Here is a 20,432-nt window from a genome sequence, read left to right as displayed (position 1 = left end):
AAAACAAGATTATTTTAATGTATAATATCTACATAAAAACCATAATACTAGGCATTAACTATTCCTGAAGAGCAGAATCTAGAAAAGAAAACAGTATTTTATCCCACATTCATTTAATTTTGTATGCCAAGCAATTAAAAAATACCATCAGCAATAATAAAAATTAGCAGAAATACATCATTCGTCGTCTGTGGCACTTGGGGCCAAATACTATTTCCAATTACACTAAAAATTCTTACTGATTCCAGTGAGTCTGGTGTGGCTGAAACAGATCTAAATTTAGCCTAAACTTCTGTTATAGCTAGTCACTATAGAAAAGAATGCAAAAGAAAATTACCATAAGACAGATCATAAAATTACTACTGAAGTCCATAAAACACATAAAATGCAACATAAATTTTATTATGTGCAGTTTTAAGAATACATTCCACCTACACTGTAAAGTTCTTAGTCTGCTGCACTTTGGCACCCTGCTAATATTAAGCCCATTGTAAAATCCAACACAATAAAAGCACTTTGAATGCTGAGCCTTCAGAGCACCAAATGTTAAAAAAGAAAAAATAAATTCCTGTTAGAGCCTTCCACCAATCGCTTCTCTGAAAGGGATTCACTGAGTGCATACAGATGAAGACTTCTTGTGAGACTTTTGGAAATAAAAGATATTTCTAAAACATGTTGTGAAAAACTAAGGTGTGCTAATTAGATGACATTAACAGTATCTTTTTCAGGAATAAAAGCCCTTTAATTTGTTTGTTTCCAAAGACTGAGTGAATATTTTTAGCACTCGCCAATTTTCCTTGCTACAGAAGACTTCTAAATTTCAAAAAAAGTTCAGGCATGTTTATGGAATCTGCTGTACCAGATATTTGCTAACTTGATGATTACTGAGCTCACCTGAAGCTTTCTGTGTGTAAAATGACCTTTCCTTAAATACCTATGCTTCTCTAAAACATCAGTTTATTTTGTTAGGCTAGTTTTGAAACACTTTTTTTCTCCCACATTTTTTATCTTCACAATGACATAGAAGAAAGATTGGAAGGGGTGGTGCTGATTAAAATACACAGAATAATGAATACTTCCCTCCTCAAGACACGAGTATAACAAACTAGAATTTACCAAAATAAGAATCCCTGCAACGCAACTGAGAACTTACATTTTCAAGAAAAAGAAGACTTTTATAAGGTTTCCTTCAAGTTCTAAAAGATATGATCTAGGATTGGCTGTTTGTTCCATGAAATTGTTAAAGTGTTGTAAGCAATTCTAGCTACCTCAGTTACCTCTGAGAAAGTCTTTTTAAAGGTAGTAGCTAATATTATTGCACTGCAGTGTCTCCTGTTTCAACAGTCATCAGCAATTGCATTTTTTTTTTAAACCACAAATTAGTTTAACTTTTTCTTTTTCACTAAGCGCTCGTTATGTTAGCTCTCAAACACATACAAAACTCCAGTATGAATAATTCTGATGATGCAGTGGGCAAAACCTGAAAAAACTAGTCTGCCTTAAAATGCAAATGGAAAGATTACGAAGGAACAAAAGCAAATAGATATCTTCCTTTTTTTTCCTCTCAATTTCTAAGGGCTATTAGTATTCACTGTATATATCTGTTCTTGTTCTGTGCTGATATTTAACGTGGCCACAAATTATGCTCACTCATTCTCTCGCTTAGCCAAAGTCCAGTTCAATTTTCTGAACTATGTGTTCGTATTAGAAGGGCATAATAGCCATTTATTTTAATATAAGAAATATAATACAATTCTTTCTACAAAGGACAGAGGAGTTTTGCAATCCTACATCAAGAGAAATAATGATAAATTGATAATTGATTAAGCACACTAAATGGGTAATTTGTAGGCAGTTATAACTTAGCAGCAACAATGAAACCCATGCATTTCAATATACACCGGAAAAGCTACGACAACATACAAATACTGGGTATGTTTTAAGAGGCTAGTATCTGAAAGTAAAAATAAAATTCTAGTTCTTCTGCAAAACAAATATGTGAAGGGAAGCTAATGATTTGATCCACTGCTACACCTCCTGTAACGTGCAGCATGCGCACAAGGAATCTTTCAGCACTCAACCATAAGACAAATATTTACTACTGTACGTGCTCTATAGCAACATGTACACTTTTAATTAAAGCAGAAAATGTGGCATTTATTGCGGGGGAAGCTGTAGCTGTGTTCAAGATATTCTACATCTATTTTTTAATTACTTATGTGGGGACTTTTTCTTAATATACCCCATGCTGTCTGTCTTTATATCGATTGTTACTCAGCCAGTAAAAAGGAACGAGCACAACAAACCAGTTTTCTATCTGAATAAGGATACTTTTGATGGCCTTTTCATTTCCATCAGTTAACAGAACTTCTTTGACATCTGCAGAAATAGCAACCTGAAAAAAAGAGCACAGCAAACAATGAGCAAATATGCTTGTCTGTGTGGAAGTGAAGACAGGAGTGACAAGCCTTCAGTATCATGCTTCCTCACCTATTTCTCTGTAACAATCTTCAATCTTTTTTCATTTTATGTCTGCATTATTTTAATCATTCAATCAAATCAGTCAATACTTTTATCATTCCATTTGCGGGAGCCTCTATCTTGCTATCATTCTGTTCCGTAATTGCATTGTGACAGCGGATGATGGTATTCTGAGAGGCTTTCATTTGCGGGCTTCTGTTTATCTAGTAGAGCCATCATACAAGGCTGTCACTCTGCCTTTCAGCTTGCTTCTGTCTGACTGCCTGATGCCCTTCATATAACTTTGCATTGCAGGCAGATGGCTTTGTAAGGGTAATTTTTTTGTGAGCTTTGACATGCTCGCACATTGGGCTGTAACCTCGACACATTGTATAAGAGCGACAGGTTTGTCAAATGCCAATCAGTGTAACAATATGCTTTTATTTGTAGAGACATAAAAACTTGTCTAATGCACTGCACTGCTACATAATATCTCCTGAATACATGACTCAGAACCCAGAGAATGGTGAACGACTCTCCTGAATGGCCAATCTAATTCAAAAGAATCTAATTACCGAGAGCTCTGGATCATGTTTGTTGGTGTAATAATGCAGGCAAAACATTAGCAGCTATATCATGGTGCTCCAACTGTGATTCGCCAGGCTATTCCTGTATCTTAGCAAATGGGACTATAATCTGAAAAAAAAAAAATGCTTCGGCTATGGCAATGAAAGACAGACCATACGTGGCCTGGAATGTCACAACAAGAGATATTGACTACACGGAGGTAAAATGTTTCTGCTCATCGAGGCAACCATAAAATCAATATGATACGAAAGCAAGTCAATCTAGAAGGTCTCTCAAGACTCTGCAGCTTGACCGCAGCTGAGGCTGTTGACAGTTCTCTGACCCAGCAGTTGGAGGCACTGGAACATTTTTCCTTTTGTTTCTTCCTCTGAATGGGATTGGAATTGAGAAAAGACCTACCATGAGCCCAGCCAAGCATGTCATGCCACCCCCTAGCTCACACACAGCAAGGTCCCTGAAAGAGAGAAAGGAAATGGTAGAACCCATACAAATTAGATGAAAATGGTCAGAGAGACATATATGTTACAAGAACAAATTGCCATCTGCAGTAAGAACTGAGCTACCAGGAAGTTGTAGAGACATGACTAGGCTACCTCATGTCGTTTTGCGTTTTAAAAATAATTATGAAATAGAAAAGTCACAAAGCAGGCAAATCAGTGGGGGTTCCCTCATTAGCGTTCAGTGCAACATTACCACCGCTGAGCTGAAAAATCTGAGAAGGTTCCCTTTTTTCCCTTGTCAATGGCTCTGTCTTTTAGAACTAAACTAGCTAGAGTAGCGAAAGATAATTGTTAGGAAAGGATAACAATGTTAATCCACATTCATTCTTGCAAAAACAGTTAGAGAAGTAAATGGGGAAATTAATATTATTTATATATCTCTCCATATAGTTATGCCTAAAAGACTTTTTATATTAAAAAGAGGGAAGTTTTAAAAAAAGCCATATACCACAAAACGATTACACATGAAGAAATCCGATCCTTCAATTAGCACTTAAAACTGCAAGTGACCTACAAACAATGCTGTTATGAACAACGATGGGAACAGCAAACAGTTAAGCCGCAGAAAACTGAGCGAAGCTAGTGTCAAGAGCCTAAACTGAGCCCGAGCAGAGGCTTGAATACATGGTCTAAAAGGCTGCTTTTAACTTAGACCATACTGCGCCGTTATTAAGACATGCATGTGAAATATAATTTGGCGCAGAGAGCGTGTGCTGGATGGGGGGTTTGCAAGGGAAGCCATGGCCTGCCCCAGGAGGGGAGGAGGGAGGGATGCTGACCCCGCGCCCAAACGGCGTGAAGCGGTGTCTAGGGCCAGGCAGAGCCTCCGTTTAGGAACACGCTGCTTTATAGCTAAATCCGCGGCAACTGTTACAGCTGGCAGAAACCTTCCCATTCTGACAGGCAGAAAATGGAATTTCAGCTAAACAGAATTTTTTTCTGGGGGGTGCACCTTTTCTTCTCCCCTAAAACACCAACATTTGACCATCTATTTTTATGTGAAAGTACTACCTCCCTACTCGCTCGACACTGATATTTAGGAAGAGCATCCAGGATGCTATATCAGTATTAGTATACAAATGCCGATATTTTGTTCAGCGGACTAGGCTGTATGACTGTATACTAATGCTCGCTGTCTGGATGGGATAGATTTATTTTTCTTAGACTCCACAAATTTTATTTAAAAAAAGTCTAGTTGTCCTATTTAGTGGAAATGAGACAAAAGGCGGACATAGTTTGGGGGAACAAGCTATACATAAACCCAATGAGAATACAAAACAGATGTGGGAAATGTGCAATTTGTGGTTTAAATAGAATGATTATATGTTTTTCCTCACATAAGATTCTATTTTTCTAAACCATATATGTCATATATACTACAAGTATATACATATGGTTATATAGATAAGATTTACAGGGCACTTAATCCTTTGTAAGAGTCATGCTTATTGAAATAAACACAAAAAGTATCTAGTGTGGGGTTTTTAGTGCATTTTGAATCAGATTTGTATGTACATAATATATGAGCATATACATACACATATATACACATAAGTATTTATGCATATAAATAATTTATTTCAGTGCAAAGTTCCCTTATTGCCAAATTTTAAAGATAATACCTGTCTCTCAGGCAATATTTAGTGACATTTATCAATAGAATTAAAATACTCTAAGCTACGCTACTCTGAGCATACTGTTGAGAGGGCGTAATCCTGAGAAATCGGAATATGAAACTGCCCATTTCATCCATGGAAGTTTGAGTGATCACTGTCTCCAAGCATCCAGGTTTGCATACCCAAACTAGGAAACTAGGAACATACCCTGTTAGTGAGCAGCACTGGGAGGTTTGCTGTGAGGAGCCTCTGAGAACAAGCAGAGTGTACGAGCCACGGCGTGGGGCTGGACGGCGAAGTGCTAGAGGGACACCACTGCAGCAGCAGAAGTGACACAACGCAGTGCCCAGCTGAACTGGGAGGAAGGAGCAGCGGCTGCCAGATTAGGTGTGTTCCCTGCCTCTTCTAATGGGGTGGGCTTCATTCAGGTGGCGGACGGAGTAGAAATGAGGGTTTACAAACCAGTGAGTGCTTTGGTGCCAGATCTTTGATTCCAGATAGGAGTCTGAGCAAGCTGCAGGAACCAGCTCACAGCTGACACGTTTTCAGCTTTGGTACAAGGGGCAGGGACTTACAGCTTGGTCTTCCTTATTTTACCAACACCATATGTACACAGACTGAGGCACTTTGTATACCCCAAGCTGGTTTACTTAGTATTAGCCTTGCACCCTCACTCAGAACACAATTTATGCCTCCAAATGCATTGTTATAATGGCTTTCTTGCACCCTATTCATCCTCTGGACAATGAAACTTCAAGGATTTCCAAGTGCAAAGCTCTGTATACTCAAGGGGAAAAAGACAGGATGCAGAATGGATTTTATTTTTAGGTGTTCCTATTGGAGCCTTAATAACTGTCTTCTGCAAGTTTAGAAAAAACAAAACCAGAAGTGCAGGATGTCTCAAAATTGTTTCAAAACACTTAAATACAGGGGCAAATTCATCCATTGCTATATGTGGTGATTATTATGTATTTTATCAGGTAATATTTTGCTTGCTTTTGCAACAGATGCCAGTTTAAAGAATGTCTTTTATTTTTCCTGACCTTCACAATCAGTACTGATCGATTGGAGCTTCACTTTTGTTTCCCAAAAATCAAAGTGAAATAAAACGCCTTGAGTGGAAATCAAAAGTCTTTGACATATAGCAGAAAGCTTGCTGTGCAATATTAGTACCCAAAGGCAGCTCAGAATTCTTTGTTAAGAGCAACATGCTTTCACCTTGAACATTTTAAATTTCATGTGAAGACTTAAATCATAGCAATCTTTACCATGCAGATACAATAAAACTAACGGATTGGAAAATATCTTTTTATGTTTAACTCTGTACCTGAATATTTCATTGTGCTTTAGGCAGTAGTAAGCCAGCACTTCTTCAGAGGGCCAGAGACCTATAAAACAAAGATATTTGCCTTCTTAAAACAGATTTTTTTGGGGTCTAAAATAATATTTGAATACATATTACCATTTGCAGACCTCTACCAACTGTTTCATTTTCTACATATGCCATAATACCATCGAATAAAGAAAAGAAATAAGACATTTAATGGAAGACTTCTGATTTAAGCATTAGAACTGAATATTTCATAGATTTCATCCCACCTACTGATCAGAAATTTCCTTTATAGATACACACACGCCCACATAAACATACACATATATCTATACGTATACAAACAATTGTCAAGACTTTAAAAGTTATAGAAAATTTAATTCTGTGAAACTTCTGACATTTGGGCATTCACATGAACATCAAACTGTTTGTACCAGGCCAGATGCAAGGCCCACCTTGCCTGTAGCCTGTTTCTAACAGTGGACAGGAGCCCCCTCCTTTTTCATTTGCTGTCCTCTACAGTAATTTAATTTCTTCCCAGTTTCTTTTTATTTAGTTCCTTTTCTCTTAGGTTTTGTTAGGTCAGGCGTCAGTCCGACTGTAAGGGAGACTGACTGGCAACACGTGCTAAGGACAAATACAGGACTAGGGCAATAATGCACCATGATTTCTAGTTGTGGCTCAAGAAGTTCCTGAGAAGGAGAGGATAGTGATAAGTTCTGTTTAATAGTCACCAAAGGATTTTTCTAGTCGTTCTGTGGACTCAGTAAACTTGTCATAGCTGCAATGTCCCACGGCAGGGAGTGCCACAGTTTTACCGTTCTCCTCTCTCTTGTTTTGTACTTGCCTCCCTGTCTTGTTCATTTGAGGCCCTCTCGTTCTCGTATGGGAATAGAGAGGAGCAATCATGCTTTTTTCACCTAATCTGTATTATTCATGACTTGATAAGCTTCCATCAAAAAACTTACACTGGTCATTGTCAACCTTGGCAAGTACTTGGAGGCATCCACGCAAATTTATCCCTTCAACACCATTCACTCGTGAAACTCACTGTTTTGTCAGACCGGTTTCCCACCTCACTCGAACGTCTAACTGAAGTGCCGTGGCCCACGGAGAGGGCAGCACAGACGCTGCGTGGTTTGCACGCTCTCCTGCAGGCACCAGTCTCCATTGCTGGAGGGAGCCTGGGAAAAACCAGACTCGTATTCAGGCACTTCAGTTAGGTCCCCAAACTTAAGGGCAGACAAATCAAAGCCGTACGCAGCCAAATTACAGTTGTACGTGTTTTCTATCTGTTATCGCTTAGCAATGAAAAAACACGCTTACATATCTAGCCACAGGTAAAAACCAGGGTTAATGTCCCCCCACAACACACAGCATTATGAATCACCCCGACAGAAATTTAAAATTATGAACTACAGACACTTCAATGGTTTCAGTAAAAATAAACACAGACACGTGGGAGCATCCTTTAGGTATTTCTAGACAGGTAAACTGAACTCCATGCAGCTTACTACCTATATTCCTCCTTTAGATCACTTTTCACAATTTTTTATTCTCAAGAGTTTAAAAACATCACAGCATATTTGATAGAAGCAGAATTTTGCAAGAAAAATTGTCTTCCTTTTAAATCACTTAGGGCCTTATTGTAACCATCAAATATATAATTCTTCCTTTCTATGCAGTAAGTATTCTGAACTAGCCTTACTCATAGCGATAAATAATGAAAATTTATGCATGTGTTGTCAGCCTGCAGATCAGGCAAAAGCCTAGACAGGATTTGGCCAAAACTTTGCATATAACTTTTGTATGACAAAGATCTTAAAGGTAAAAAAAACCCGGAGTGGCAATTCATATGTATGACAAAAACACTAAAGCAATACTGGTATTTCTGTTGTTTATGACAGCTTAGGCTGATTAGATGTTTGCGAATGTGCCATTTTGCTTAGACTTGCTAAGGGTTAAAATCAAATATTCACACACGACTACCCATTCTTCAGTGAAACATACACTAAGAATTGTACAGGATTTTCCATCTCCCTTTTGAGCATTTCAATGCTTTTGAGCATTGAAATATGCTAAAATGACAGATTTTGCAATAAATATAATAACTGTTTAAATATTTTAGTGTATAATATAAAGAATGTTTCAGTTTGCAGTGACTGGTGTATACTCAAGCAATAAAAGTGCTTTTTTAATATTTAGTGAAGACACGGCTAATTGAATACCATTTATAATACTAATATCTCACATTACAAGAAAAACCCCACACCCACAAACACAAAAAACCTAAACCCTTTTGTAGCAAACTTTTAGCCTGAGCGAGTTTTAAAAATACTTGTCAATTGTAGCAAAATCCTTCAACATCTGAATTTTCGGTACCCTCAGTCAAATGTCTCTCACTTTTCTACAGTTATTATTGAAAGGGCACTTTGAATGGTGTCACTAAATCTTTTATATGGGGTCACCGTTCTTTCCCCTACTACCATTACAATGTTGATACCGTCTGAAACTGCAGGTGTATCAGATAGCTCTGTGCTGAGAGAAGGGTAAAGCACCTTTGGAAAGACAATGCTCTTCTTTAGGCAGATGCTAGCGATGCAGAAACTCTCCTCCCCGCTCCCTTCCCCCATAGGGAAGGAAGTATCACCTCAGCAATGATGCAAGTGGCTGGCAGCTAAAGAAGCAGGAGTCAGGAGGTCTTTCACGAACACAGGTCTCAAGTGTGGAAGCACGCAGTGCTTCCAGCTAAGCCAAGAAGCCAGAATACTTCCGTTAATTTTAGTAAAAGGAAAAGCTTCTCGTGCCTGAACAGGTAGGTAAGCCTCTTTACCTTGAAAACAGGGATAAGCTTTAAGATCCAGGTGGAGGAGTTTGCATTCTGTCTTCTTCCCCTTCACTCTGACCTACATTCACCAACACAATGACCTACATTTTGAAGTTGCAAGTATAAGATAGTTCTGCTTCTGTTAGAAAACCTGCAGCTGTAATGCAGAAATGCAGCAACCCGTATGAGTTAACAACTACCACTAGACTGTGAAAAGCATAATTTATTTCCCGCAAACACATACATATGGATATGGATTAAGTTTCCTGTGAACACACTTAAAATAATTCTTCCATATTTAAAATAAAATTAATCTCATTTTGTACTATGAATTTGATTATAAATACATAACATTGGACGGGTACCTATTTGCATGTGCAATTACTTACACATGACAGTCAATAATTTACACATGTAGAGGCAAAAGAATATCAAAAGGCCCCCAAATAGTGCTTGTATTTAAAAGGCTATAAATATACTACAAATTCTAGACAGAGGGGCTAAAAATCTCACTGCACAAGGAAACGGAGAGAAACAAGGGTTTATTTTTGCAAAAATAAATATTTTGCGACATTTACTGGAGGTTTTAAAATGCTTTATCACAGAGAATAGTTGCCAGAAAACATCAGAATCTCTGTTGAAACAAATAAATAAATTGTGTTGGTGTTTAAAGGAGAGCCTCAAGAAGGACAGTGATTTGCCGTGTCTGAAGACATGGGAGTGAGACAGTGCTCACAGAGCAACGCCTGCCTGCATTTCAACTCTTGGCAGGTGTCCTTTCACCATTAGGATGAAGTAGGAGATCCACTACAAGTGTGCCATAGAGCAATTTTGTCTACCTACAGACAACTTCATGATACCCCTACAGAAGTAGGGGCAGAAAAACATTATCACTAAAGAGTATGACGATGGATGGAGAAATGCTATATATGCAGACATACAAAATGCAGGCGTTTCTACAGCACTTATCACCATATCATAAAATCTCACCACAGTAATGGAGTCTACCTCACAAGAACTTGATGACAGCATGAATTTTTATTGTTCTAAATTTTGCACATTAGGAACCAAAGTAGGAGACAGGCAGATTAAGTTACTTAAACACACCAAATGAAATTACGGGAAGGCCAAGACAAAAACCTCAGTCATCCTAACACCTTGAAGTATGATGCAACCAAAAGACATCCAAACTTCCCCTATAGAGGATCAACACTAACAAAAATCATAATAATACTAAGAACACATAAATTAAGTTGGTTTTATTACTCTCATAGCGCTTGCTAATGGAAAGTGTCAGGTCTTTCTGCTTCTAGGCATGGCACAACAGTTCTTCAAAGCAACCTTCAACCCCCATGGACTAAATCATGTGTAGACAGCCTTCTGAGGATGCTTTGTTTGAGAACCACTAGTCCAAAGCAACACAATACCTGCGTTTCTTCTGCGTCCAATCTAAAAATGCTGAATCCTGTATGATATTACAGAAGATTTTCTACTAGAAATAAACTATCCAGTATTTAAAAAAAAAAATTAAAAATTATTGTTTCTCCTCTGGGGCTTTTTACCACATATTTTAAAGAATGATGTCACACATTTGGATGACAAATATTGAGATCTGATGAGAAGTTCTTAAAGAACAGCTTGTTATTAGAAAATTCTCAGGATAGAGTGCTGAGAATTTTGAGACATGTCTTTTTAAAGAAGACATTTGATTACTGGAGCTGTTATGTCTCTGCACTGCTCCATAGATACAAAGAAGATGCAGTAAGCTACTGATTACTTTAACTGGGATACTGTAAGATTAGTGGAACTCTGCTCTACTGTCTGCCAACGCTATACATAGGAAACAAGGGCAACTGGAGGTGACAGGTGAACCATCTCTTGAAGCTCTGAGTAGGAGGTATAAAGCTGTCCTACAACTCCTTCACTCCTGCTAGGAGATTAAGAAGTTCCTTTCTGAGCTGAGCCAAATGGAAAGTTTTGTCACTTTTTCCTAGCACTTTACAGAGCCACATGTACAGAAGTCTGATCCCAAAATTCAAATTTTATCTTTTACTTGCACTACTAAAGTATGAGATGTCTTCCTATTCATCTGAAGTTTCAAGTAAATTTTGCACAAATCCTAGCTTAACCCTCAAAAGCAAAGACAATTTAAATTTGAAGTCAGTCATTTTCACCAGATTAATATACTCAAAAAGATCTTTTTTTCTACTATGCCCTGATTCTTGACTATATGAAATCACTTTATTTGCTTTAATACTCATCAAAGCAAGAGGAAAAAAAGCATCAGGGGCAAAGAGATGAACAACGTCTCAAAAGAAGTATCAACAACTGCGCTTAGCAATGACGAATTGTTTTCTGACCCTAAGAAAAGTATTTTTTATCCTTCCTGACACCAAGACACATTATTGGTGGAGAGCAGAAAACCCTTTGGCACCACAATAGACTGTGCAAAGGTGTTCAATTAAGTACCTATCTGGACAGGCAACTATTCCCCTTCTCCTCTGCTAAAAGACTGTAGAGTGAATTGAAAATCCCCAAAACAAAGATATCTACTGGAACAGTAGGGAATTCCAGGAATTTAAAATATTGCTATGATTGCTACTCTTACTGTAGGATCGTTACAATCCTAATTTTATAGTTTCAAACCTTATTTTCTACTGACTATGCCTTATATTGAAGTTGCAAGGGAAGACAAGTTTGATGATTTTACCCTGGTTAGTTTTTGCGTGGATCACCACCACCATGCACAGCAAGAAGCGCGATACACCTGCTGGAGGTCCTGGTGACGTAAGACAGCGGGTCAAAATCAAGGTTCGACAGCACAGTAACTCGGAGTAAATTTCAAAATGAGGCGCTAACCAATGTTATGAGCCCTTCTGTCAGTGGAGCACTAAAATTCACTTCCAAGTCAAAATAAAAATATGAACTTATGAATAGCACAATTAAGACTAAGTACCAAGTGGGCGCACAGCGTATGTCTGCCAAACACACTTTGCTAGCAACATATAACATGGTTGTTCTAATTTGAGTAATTGCTTGGGTAACGACTACTTGTAATTAATTGTACTGCTGCAGTTAGTTACTTTGCATGGATAGCTCTCAAAAATACTTCTAGCTCTCAACTTTCTTCAAACTCCATACCTCAAGCCCCTTTTCAATACAATTTTATCATTAAAAATGTTGCTTAGTGTAGTCAGGCAGTAAAGATTTTATTTTCATTCACTTGTTCACACAGCATGCAAAATGTGACACAGATGAAAGGATAATCAGCAATCCAGGTTACCTAAGATCCAAACTAAGGGGTACTGAATCTAAAAAACATAAACACGTGTAATAAGGTACCATTACCACAAATAGTCAAATTTTTAGCCACCATAAAATGCATGTATATGTGAGTAGAAACCTTCCATAGAAAATTACTTTCATAATAATCTAAAGACAAGTCTGGTCAATTTAGTAAAATGAAGAAACAGAGGGAATTGCTAAGTGAGGAAAAAAGCCACTGAAAAAACTCTTGTTATTTCATTCTGTTTGCAGGACGCAAAATCCCATTTTCAAACCTGCATCCTCACGTTTAAGTTTACACCCATCTATAGCAGAAGCAGATAAAAGAGGAGTCATCATCACCAAGTTGGTTGCAGGTGCTGTGCCTGAAATTGTAAAACTATTTTCCGACAAAATTTTATTTGAGACCAGATTTTCAAAAGGAGAATACCTACAGAGTTCGGTGCCCTTCTGGACATTTGACCACCTCGTGTCAATGTAAGAGTTAACCTGTTTTGAAAGCCCAATTGTCTAATCTGACGTTCTGCATTCTGAAATTTATTCCAAGTGTTTTTGCAAGTGAGCAACTTCAGCGATAAATGCACATCGTGAAAAAAGAGAAGTATTTAATAGCCTTTACCCTAGCACCTTACACCCATGACTTACTGCACCTGACTTTTGCACATGGCAAGCCACCTTTTAAGTCCAGTGAAGAGGAGCAATTTGAGGCAGGGAGAATGTATAGCTTACTTTTCCACAGCAGGAATCCTACATATGAGTTTGAAAAGGTGCGAGAACTCCAGAAGCAATAGAAAGATATAAAGAGAAACACATCTCACCATTTTTCCCTATGCACATACATTTTATAGAAACTCTTGTCTCTCTCCAATCTAAAGCAGAATTCACGATATTCAGATCATTGAAAAATATGTATAAGCACCAGCTGAGATTTTCAGCCTAGGCAAAATGGCCTCAGCGCTGTATCTCTCACTTTCATTCTCATTATTATTCATGACTAGGAGGGAAACATGACGGTCTGCAATCTGCAAATTTCTTTTAGAGCGCAAACTTAAGAGGCTCGGTGGAACTGATGTGGAAATACAGTAACAAGTCAAAGCTGTAAATGCACGCATATCTCTTCCGTAAGAAAAATCGGCAAACTGTACAAATCTACTTGTATGATTGTCTTTAACACCCTTTTTTCAAATGAATGAATTTGATTGTGTTGTGTGTGGGGGTTTTTTTTTTACCTAGTTTTCAAATAGTTATTAAAAATTAAACAACACTGGAAAAAACCTTTTGTGATTATAGCCTTCATTCTCCTGCAAAAAACTGGATCTATAAATTTATGTACCATTGTAGATGTAAATTACAAAATTTTATATTCAACTATATTAAAACATCTATTCCAAAAATGATTACCAGTTGTGAAAAGCAGACAGGCTTATCACTTGCTGTCAGTTGTTCATGTCTAGTTAAGCAATAATGTGCTAAAACTGCTCTTTTGTTTTGTGTAAGAATTTTGGCAATAGAAGAAATGAACACTCGTTTAATAAAAACTCAGGCTGCTTTTTGCTTTGATGGAGGAAGCAGCTGCCTGTTTTCATTTGCTGCAGAGCAGCAAAACCCATCAATATAATAAGCAGCTTAGATGCATCCATCCACAGCATCTGTAAGGATATAGGGCTATTCGCTCAAAACCAATCCTTGGTTTAATTTTAACAAAGATGTGTCTGACATATTTGAAAATGCATTATAATAGGGTTTTGAAATACTAGCATTTTCTCTTTTCTTTTTAAATACTTTTCAAAGATTTTGAAAGGCAAGTATACATATTGGAATGATAGAAATGATAAAACAAATATTGCTATAGCAAACAGCAGAACTAGCCTAAAAATGCAAAGATGGAACATTAAGAGACGCCTTCGGGTTCACAGACTCTCCTGTCCCTTGAAAATACAGAAAAATAGCATTTCAATCTTTTCAATGAAGAGTTTTTTCACCATAACCAAGAGCAGAGAAAGATACTAGAAATAAGTATCACAGAAAAAAAAAACCCTGCAAAGATCATAGATACATTATGCAACCATATTTCCTGAGACACTTTTCTTTCCCTTCCTCATGCTTTGTTAAAAGTAGATTAATATTAATGCTCATTTCCAAAGATACTTATCAAATTGTTTTCTTCTATTGCTTGAAAGTAATGTATTTTTTACTAAGTTTCAGCAGTGTGAGTTTTGTCTCAAGTGACAACTTCTAATTGCAATAAAAATTTTAATTAAAAATAGATTTATAGAACTTTCATATATAATTACAAAAACAAGGAGAGATAAAAGACCATCTGAGATACAAACCACAAAACTCTATTTTCACTCTAAAAATGTGATATGGCACATTTATATTATTAAAAATTCTTAAGACATTATTATTTTAGTGCTGTTCGGCTTTCTAAGACCTTTCTAAGCTGAGCTTTTAGATGATTTGCACATTAACTGAGAAGTCAGATAATTCTTAATCCTCCTCTTTTTCAGATCCAATAATGGATAAGGGAGCATCTTAGCATGATCAACTAGCAATCTGCCTAGCCTGAGTGGTAGTACACCTGAATTTAGGATTAGTCATCGGGTTTTCATAATATCTGATTTAAATGAGCACTCATTCTGGGAAGTGTAGAAAAAAAATATTCAATGGTATTTGAACTGTACTATTTAAATATCTAACAATAAATTTTGAGTGCATGCATATTTATTTGCTTCACAAACAAAAAGCTATACAGAAGTAAGATTTTAAAGAATCATGTCCAGAGAAATAGTTGGATAATTCAATTAATAACTGCTTTTTTGATCAGCACTCACAATAGCTTATAGATATAATCAACCTTATCTCAGCTGTAGCCTTGTATCTCTATCTACCCAAATCCAATATCCTAATTTCACTTTTGTCCATAGATGAAGTGAGGAAACTAGTTGGTTTGGGTTTTTTTTGTGTGGTTTTTCATTATGTTTTTTTGAGGGGGAGGGGGGCATTTTGGTTTTTTACAGATATATCATGAGTAGAGAAGGTAACAAACCCTGGTTACTAGTACTGCTTATCTTCCTCAAATACTTGTCACTGAACATGGAAGTTTGGGTAACTGAACTATGAACCCTTATATAGTGCTCAAGATAAATAAAGTGGAATTTATTTGGGGGATTTTGGTTGTGTTCAGAAGTGCTGTCTACAGCTTGGATTTCTCAGGTTCGGTTTTTATTTTTTTATTTTTTCCCATCAAATTAACTAAACAAAGATGACACCTTTTTGGTCCTAGTAACTTCTGATTCAGTATTTTTCTTCTTTATTGAACTCTGCCATCTGCATAGTTTACTAAACTATCAGAAAAGCATCTGCTCTGTGCTGCCAGGAGAAATTAATTGTGTGCAAGTGGAAATAATAATTGTGTGCACAGTTCAGTTTGAAGGCTTTGGAACATTTCTCTCTAGCAAAACAGTGTTTCTCAGTACCTGGAACTCCATATACTGGCAAAAGGTGACTATGCATCCTACATATTCTTAAATTGTTAGGTCACCACACTTACTGAGCCTTGATTCCTTCTCTGGGGATATCTTCAACTGGTGCTAAGTGTGCCATTTTGAAAAGTCTACACTACTGGCAATCATCCTGCAGCATGTGCCCAAAATCTCCTTACGTTACCAAACCTTGTTTTCGTCTCTCACATATGATTAGATTTGTAATGAGTTCTTTAAGTGGGAACACTGCACAAGGATGAACCACTTCCACACATCTCATCTCTTTATAGATCCATACCGATCCATGTTCCATATGAAGTTAGACTGTAAGAGTTAAGGCAAATGCAATCATTTATAGTGAGGGAAAACATTTAAAGTTTTTTTCTGAAAGGCCAAGGATTAAATAAGCACAAAGATCCTTCGGATTCTTGTAGGTCAGGTCTGACATACATTCATAGGGCAACACAAGAGAACTTACACTACCATTGCTCATGGCTGTTTTTTGCCTGAATAGGTTTCAAGAACCAAAGCTGTTGATCTGGCACTTTTCATGAGCACCAAACACAACGGGCCAGATCTTCAGCTGGTGTTATGTGGTATTATGCCAGTGTATCCCAGCTAATGAACCAGCCTTGTATTTTAAATAGGCATGGTCTTTCCGAGAAATGAAGTAACCTTTTTTATATTAGTATATGCTAGTAATACCGCTTTGGATGATTTTGTAGAGTCAAAACCAAGGGTATCCTTCTCAGGAAATCAATGTTTCAGTGAGTCACATTAAGGGAGGATAGAAAAGTGACAGGAGTAGAATTTAGTCTCCAAAGTGGCCTGAAATATTAACAACCAATTTTCCCTGATTACTTTCACATTTCCCATGTTACTGTAATAAACTATGACCTAACTGACGACATTCTTATTTCACAAGGCATAAATAATGCAAAAGAGCAACACAGGTGTTACAAGAATTCTGCTGAAAAACATTGTAGAGCTATATAAACACTTACTCTTTTATACTCTGACACAGAAGTGCTCTTAGGTCAAGAATAATGTGCTTTGACTAAGATATGTAGCTTAGGGACTTACACCATTTTTCAGTGTTGAAAGAATATATTTCAGAACATCCAGTGTATTGAATCACAAAAACAAAGGAACAAAACCAAAACAAATCATTGAAGCCAAGTTAATGAAATGAAAGCATGTAAGAGCCTATGAGCTAACCTCGTAACAACATGTTCAGGTTTATCATTGGTAGGTCTGGAAAGAAAGTTGATCAAATTCTTAATTAAAGCCAGTTCTCTGAATTCAGGAATTGCTTAACTGTATGCCAGCACAGAAATCGGGCCCCATCTTTTGACACTGCAATTTGAGTGGGAGACTTTTGCCTTGCGTGGTCCACTCTATGGTGACCACAGACCCTTGGGTGACCCTAGGATTCTCCCTAGGGAGTACCAAGGTTTTACAATATCTAACCCAGACCACTTCATTCTTTGAGGCAGATATTTACTAACAGCAAAGCCAACATCATAAGTCATCAGTTTCTACAGCATTTCTTGCACAGACAGACCTTGAGATACTACATTAAACCTGCATGCCGAACTCCCATATTAGCAGGTAAACTCTTCAATACCTACAGTATGTTTTTTCTTAATGAGTTTTGAGCTGAGACTTTAAAAACGGAGAGGCGGGTGTATAATCTTCTGAAATTCAAACTTCTTCCTTAAGGATTAAATATGTTGTGACACTATTTTCATATAGCTTGCCATCAATAAAGCAATAACACTGTAATAATGAGGCAAAACACTTTTTAAAAAGTAGTTGTATGTCACCATTACAGTAATTAGCAGTTAACAACAAATTTTAGCACTTTCTTGTTGTTCTCTTTTCCTGTTAAGAGTTTGAGTCACAACAAAAGAGTAATTTCCTGTTACTTCTGGGGGAGGGAAGGGGTGGAGGAAGAAGAGATCATGAAATATATGCAATTTTCACATATAACACACTGTTGAAAATGTAATTCTCTATGTGTTCTTTTCTGAAAATATGTTCTATATTCCTGGATTGTCTTTGCTATCAGAAGCAGGATTGAAATCTCCACTTTAGTATTTATCTGAGGCTGTGATAGCTCAGTTGTCTGCCTCCAAATGCCAAGATAGGGGGAATCTCATCAAACGGAGACCAGCTGCATGATGGGCAGTTAATAGATATATCAAACCTTAGGATATATGCTAAGCTGAGGAGATGATTGGTCGGTTGATATACTGATTGATTAGCATAGGGAGAATGGGTTTCTTCTTGACAACCTAAGATTATGCTTCAGCTAAGCTCAAATTGCTTACACCTCTTCTATTGGGTTTAAAATTACAGTCCTGTCATCTAAAATCTCTCTTCAATGAAATTTTTACCATATATAAAAATTAAAGGGAAAAAGAAAGTAGGTGCAATGGATAAGAGTAACTGGAGTAGATATATTTCACACTGCTGCTGTTGGTACCACTAGAAAAAGTTGATAAGTAAATCCACTTGAAATATGTTACATATTCTGTACACTACTAGAGAGCACTTTACAATAATTTGGAAGGGAGGGGGGAAGTTCAAAATACTAAAAGGAATCAGTGCTGATATTACTGTTTTTAAAAAAACTACAGTAGTTAAGCAAAGTAATTATACAGTTGTGATACTACTAATACATTTTTGTCCTCTCTATAGGTATTTCCTAGGTTTCTTAGAACTGTATTTAAATTATATTCTAGATACCAGAGAAATATCATATAAATGCAACAGAATGCATCACCTCACAGAGACAGGCTTACATTCTGCAAGCTAGGGAAGCAACACATACACTTTTGTGTTTTGCCCCGAGAAGTCCAGAATTTGTTTTCCCAAGAAAGCAGATGGAATTAAATTTTATTTACATAATATTTTAGACTGCCTCATCAGTAGGGCACAGAGACTTAAAGAAAACACAATATTTTTAAAAATTACTATACTATGTAATTATATGTTGCCAAAACAAATGCATTTCCTACACGTATCATCCATTTAATTCCCAGCATTGCATGTTGTTCTTAATACTGGGCTTTGTCAGTTAAGAAAGATACAAACACTATTAAAAAAAACATTAAAAAAACCAAACTTACTTTTTATTATCTTTAATTTGACACTTTGAAACGCTTCTCTGGTTGAGCAAACAAGAATTTAGTAGTCATGTAACAAAAGGAAAGTGGCTCATTGAGAATGTTGAAATCTGCATTAATAAATGAGACTGGGTTTCTCAGATTTTTTTTTCCTCCCTTTCGTATCTGCTATGAGCGGTAGGGGATCAGCTGCAACTCAAATCCCCAGCTGAACAACCCAAATACAACTGACTGAGCAGACTTAAAACAAGGCCATTTATTGGTGCCTGTTATGCAAACAAAGCATCCAAGTCTTAGAAACAGATGTCAACTGAAGCATATGCTTACTGTAAACTGGAATTTGATTCTCTTTATAAAAATAGACTTAAATGGGCCTTCAGAGACTATGCTGCCTCTTGTTGTATACCATTGCCTAACTTGATTCAGCCTTAAGCTTTTCAAAAGATGAATAGACTGATATCCAAGGGCAAAAAAATAAAAGTAAAAAAAAATTAAATGGGAAATAAATGATAACATGTTGGAGCAGTTCCCAGAAGCAATTTTACAGATTTGCTCTAAAAACACAAGACAGGAAGTTCAAAGCGCAGTGCAGGTCACCTATGGCATGTCGAGTTATCATTTTTATACCACTTAGGGTGAAAAAGGGACTTTATGTTCAAGTGGCAAGTTTAGTACTCTGCTTTTTCTTCTTCCTCCCTTTTTTTTTTTACCTCTTCTCACATCTTGATGCCTTTTAAATGTCACTTATTTTACATGAGGCAGTTGGTGGAGACATGAGTCAACAGCAATCAGAACCATTATCCCCTGCAGCGAGCCCTGGTCCTAATGCATTATGACACCTTAGCTGGCCAGCCACCGATTTACCTTTCTGCTTCTTAGGGAATTAAGTGGCATCATGTGAAAATGGTTGTGATATGAACAGCATGGGCATAACTGGTATTAAATTTACCTCTCAGCCTAAGTGAATTTTCCTCACATGTGACTAATCAAAATGAAAGCTGTGGACATGGGCAGATCTGGCCAGCACTTCTCCACCCCTGGGATTGGGGCTATTTTGTTTTATCTCTTTGTACAAGCTGGCAGAAGTTTAAAGTGAAGGGGATAATCCAGTGCTGGTGTCTTTATGAAATAACATCCTTACATGAAGAGGCTTTTAACTGTCTGTCGCTGTCCTCTCAAAAAAAAAAGAGCGTGACAATCTCATTTTGCT

General features: G+C 37.1%; 1 protein-coding gene across 1 annotated transcript in view; it reads right to left on the bottom strand.

Annotated features, from left to right (window-relative positions):
• The window catches only part of CAMKMT (calmodulin-lysine N-methyltransferase), a 225,941-nt gene that overhangs the window by 39,361 nt on the left and 166,148 nt on the right, over positions 1-20,432 (bottom strand). The window contains exons 4-6 of the mRNA XM_054194030.1: positions 6,492-6,552; positions 3,448-3,502; positions 2,332-2,395 (exon numbers count right to left, since the gene is read on the bottom strand). Of these exons, the coding sequence (XP_054050005.1) occupies positions 2,332-2,395; positions 3,448-3,502; positions 6,492-6,552 (180 nt within the window). The remainder of the gene's footprint in view (positions 1-2,331; positions 2,396-3,447; positions 3,503-6,491; positions 6,553-20,432) is intronic.

Source organism: Rissa tridactyla, chromosome 3 (assembly GCF_028500815.1).
Source record: "Rissa tridactyla isolate bRisTri1 chromosome 3, bRisTri1.patW.cur.20221130, whole genome shotgun sequence".
Lineage (NCBI taxonomy): Eukaryota > Metazoa > Chordata > Aves > Charadriiformes > Laridae > Rissa > Rissa tridactyla.
Note: the sequence above shows the minus strand (reverse complement) of the source record. Positions and strands in the feature narration are given on the sequence as shown.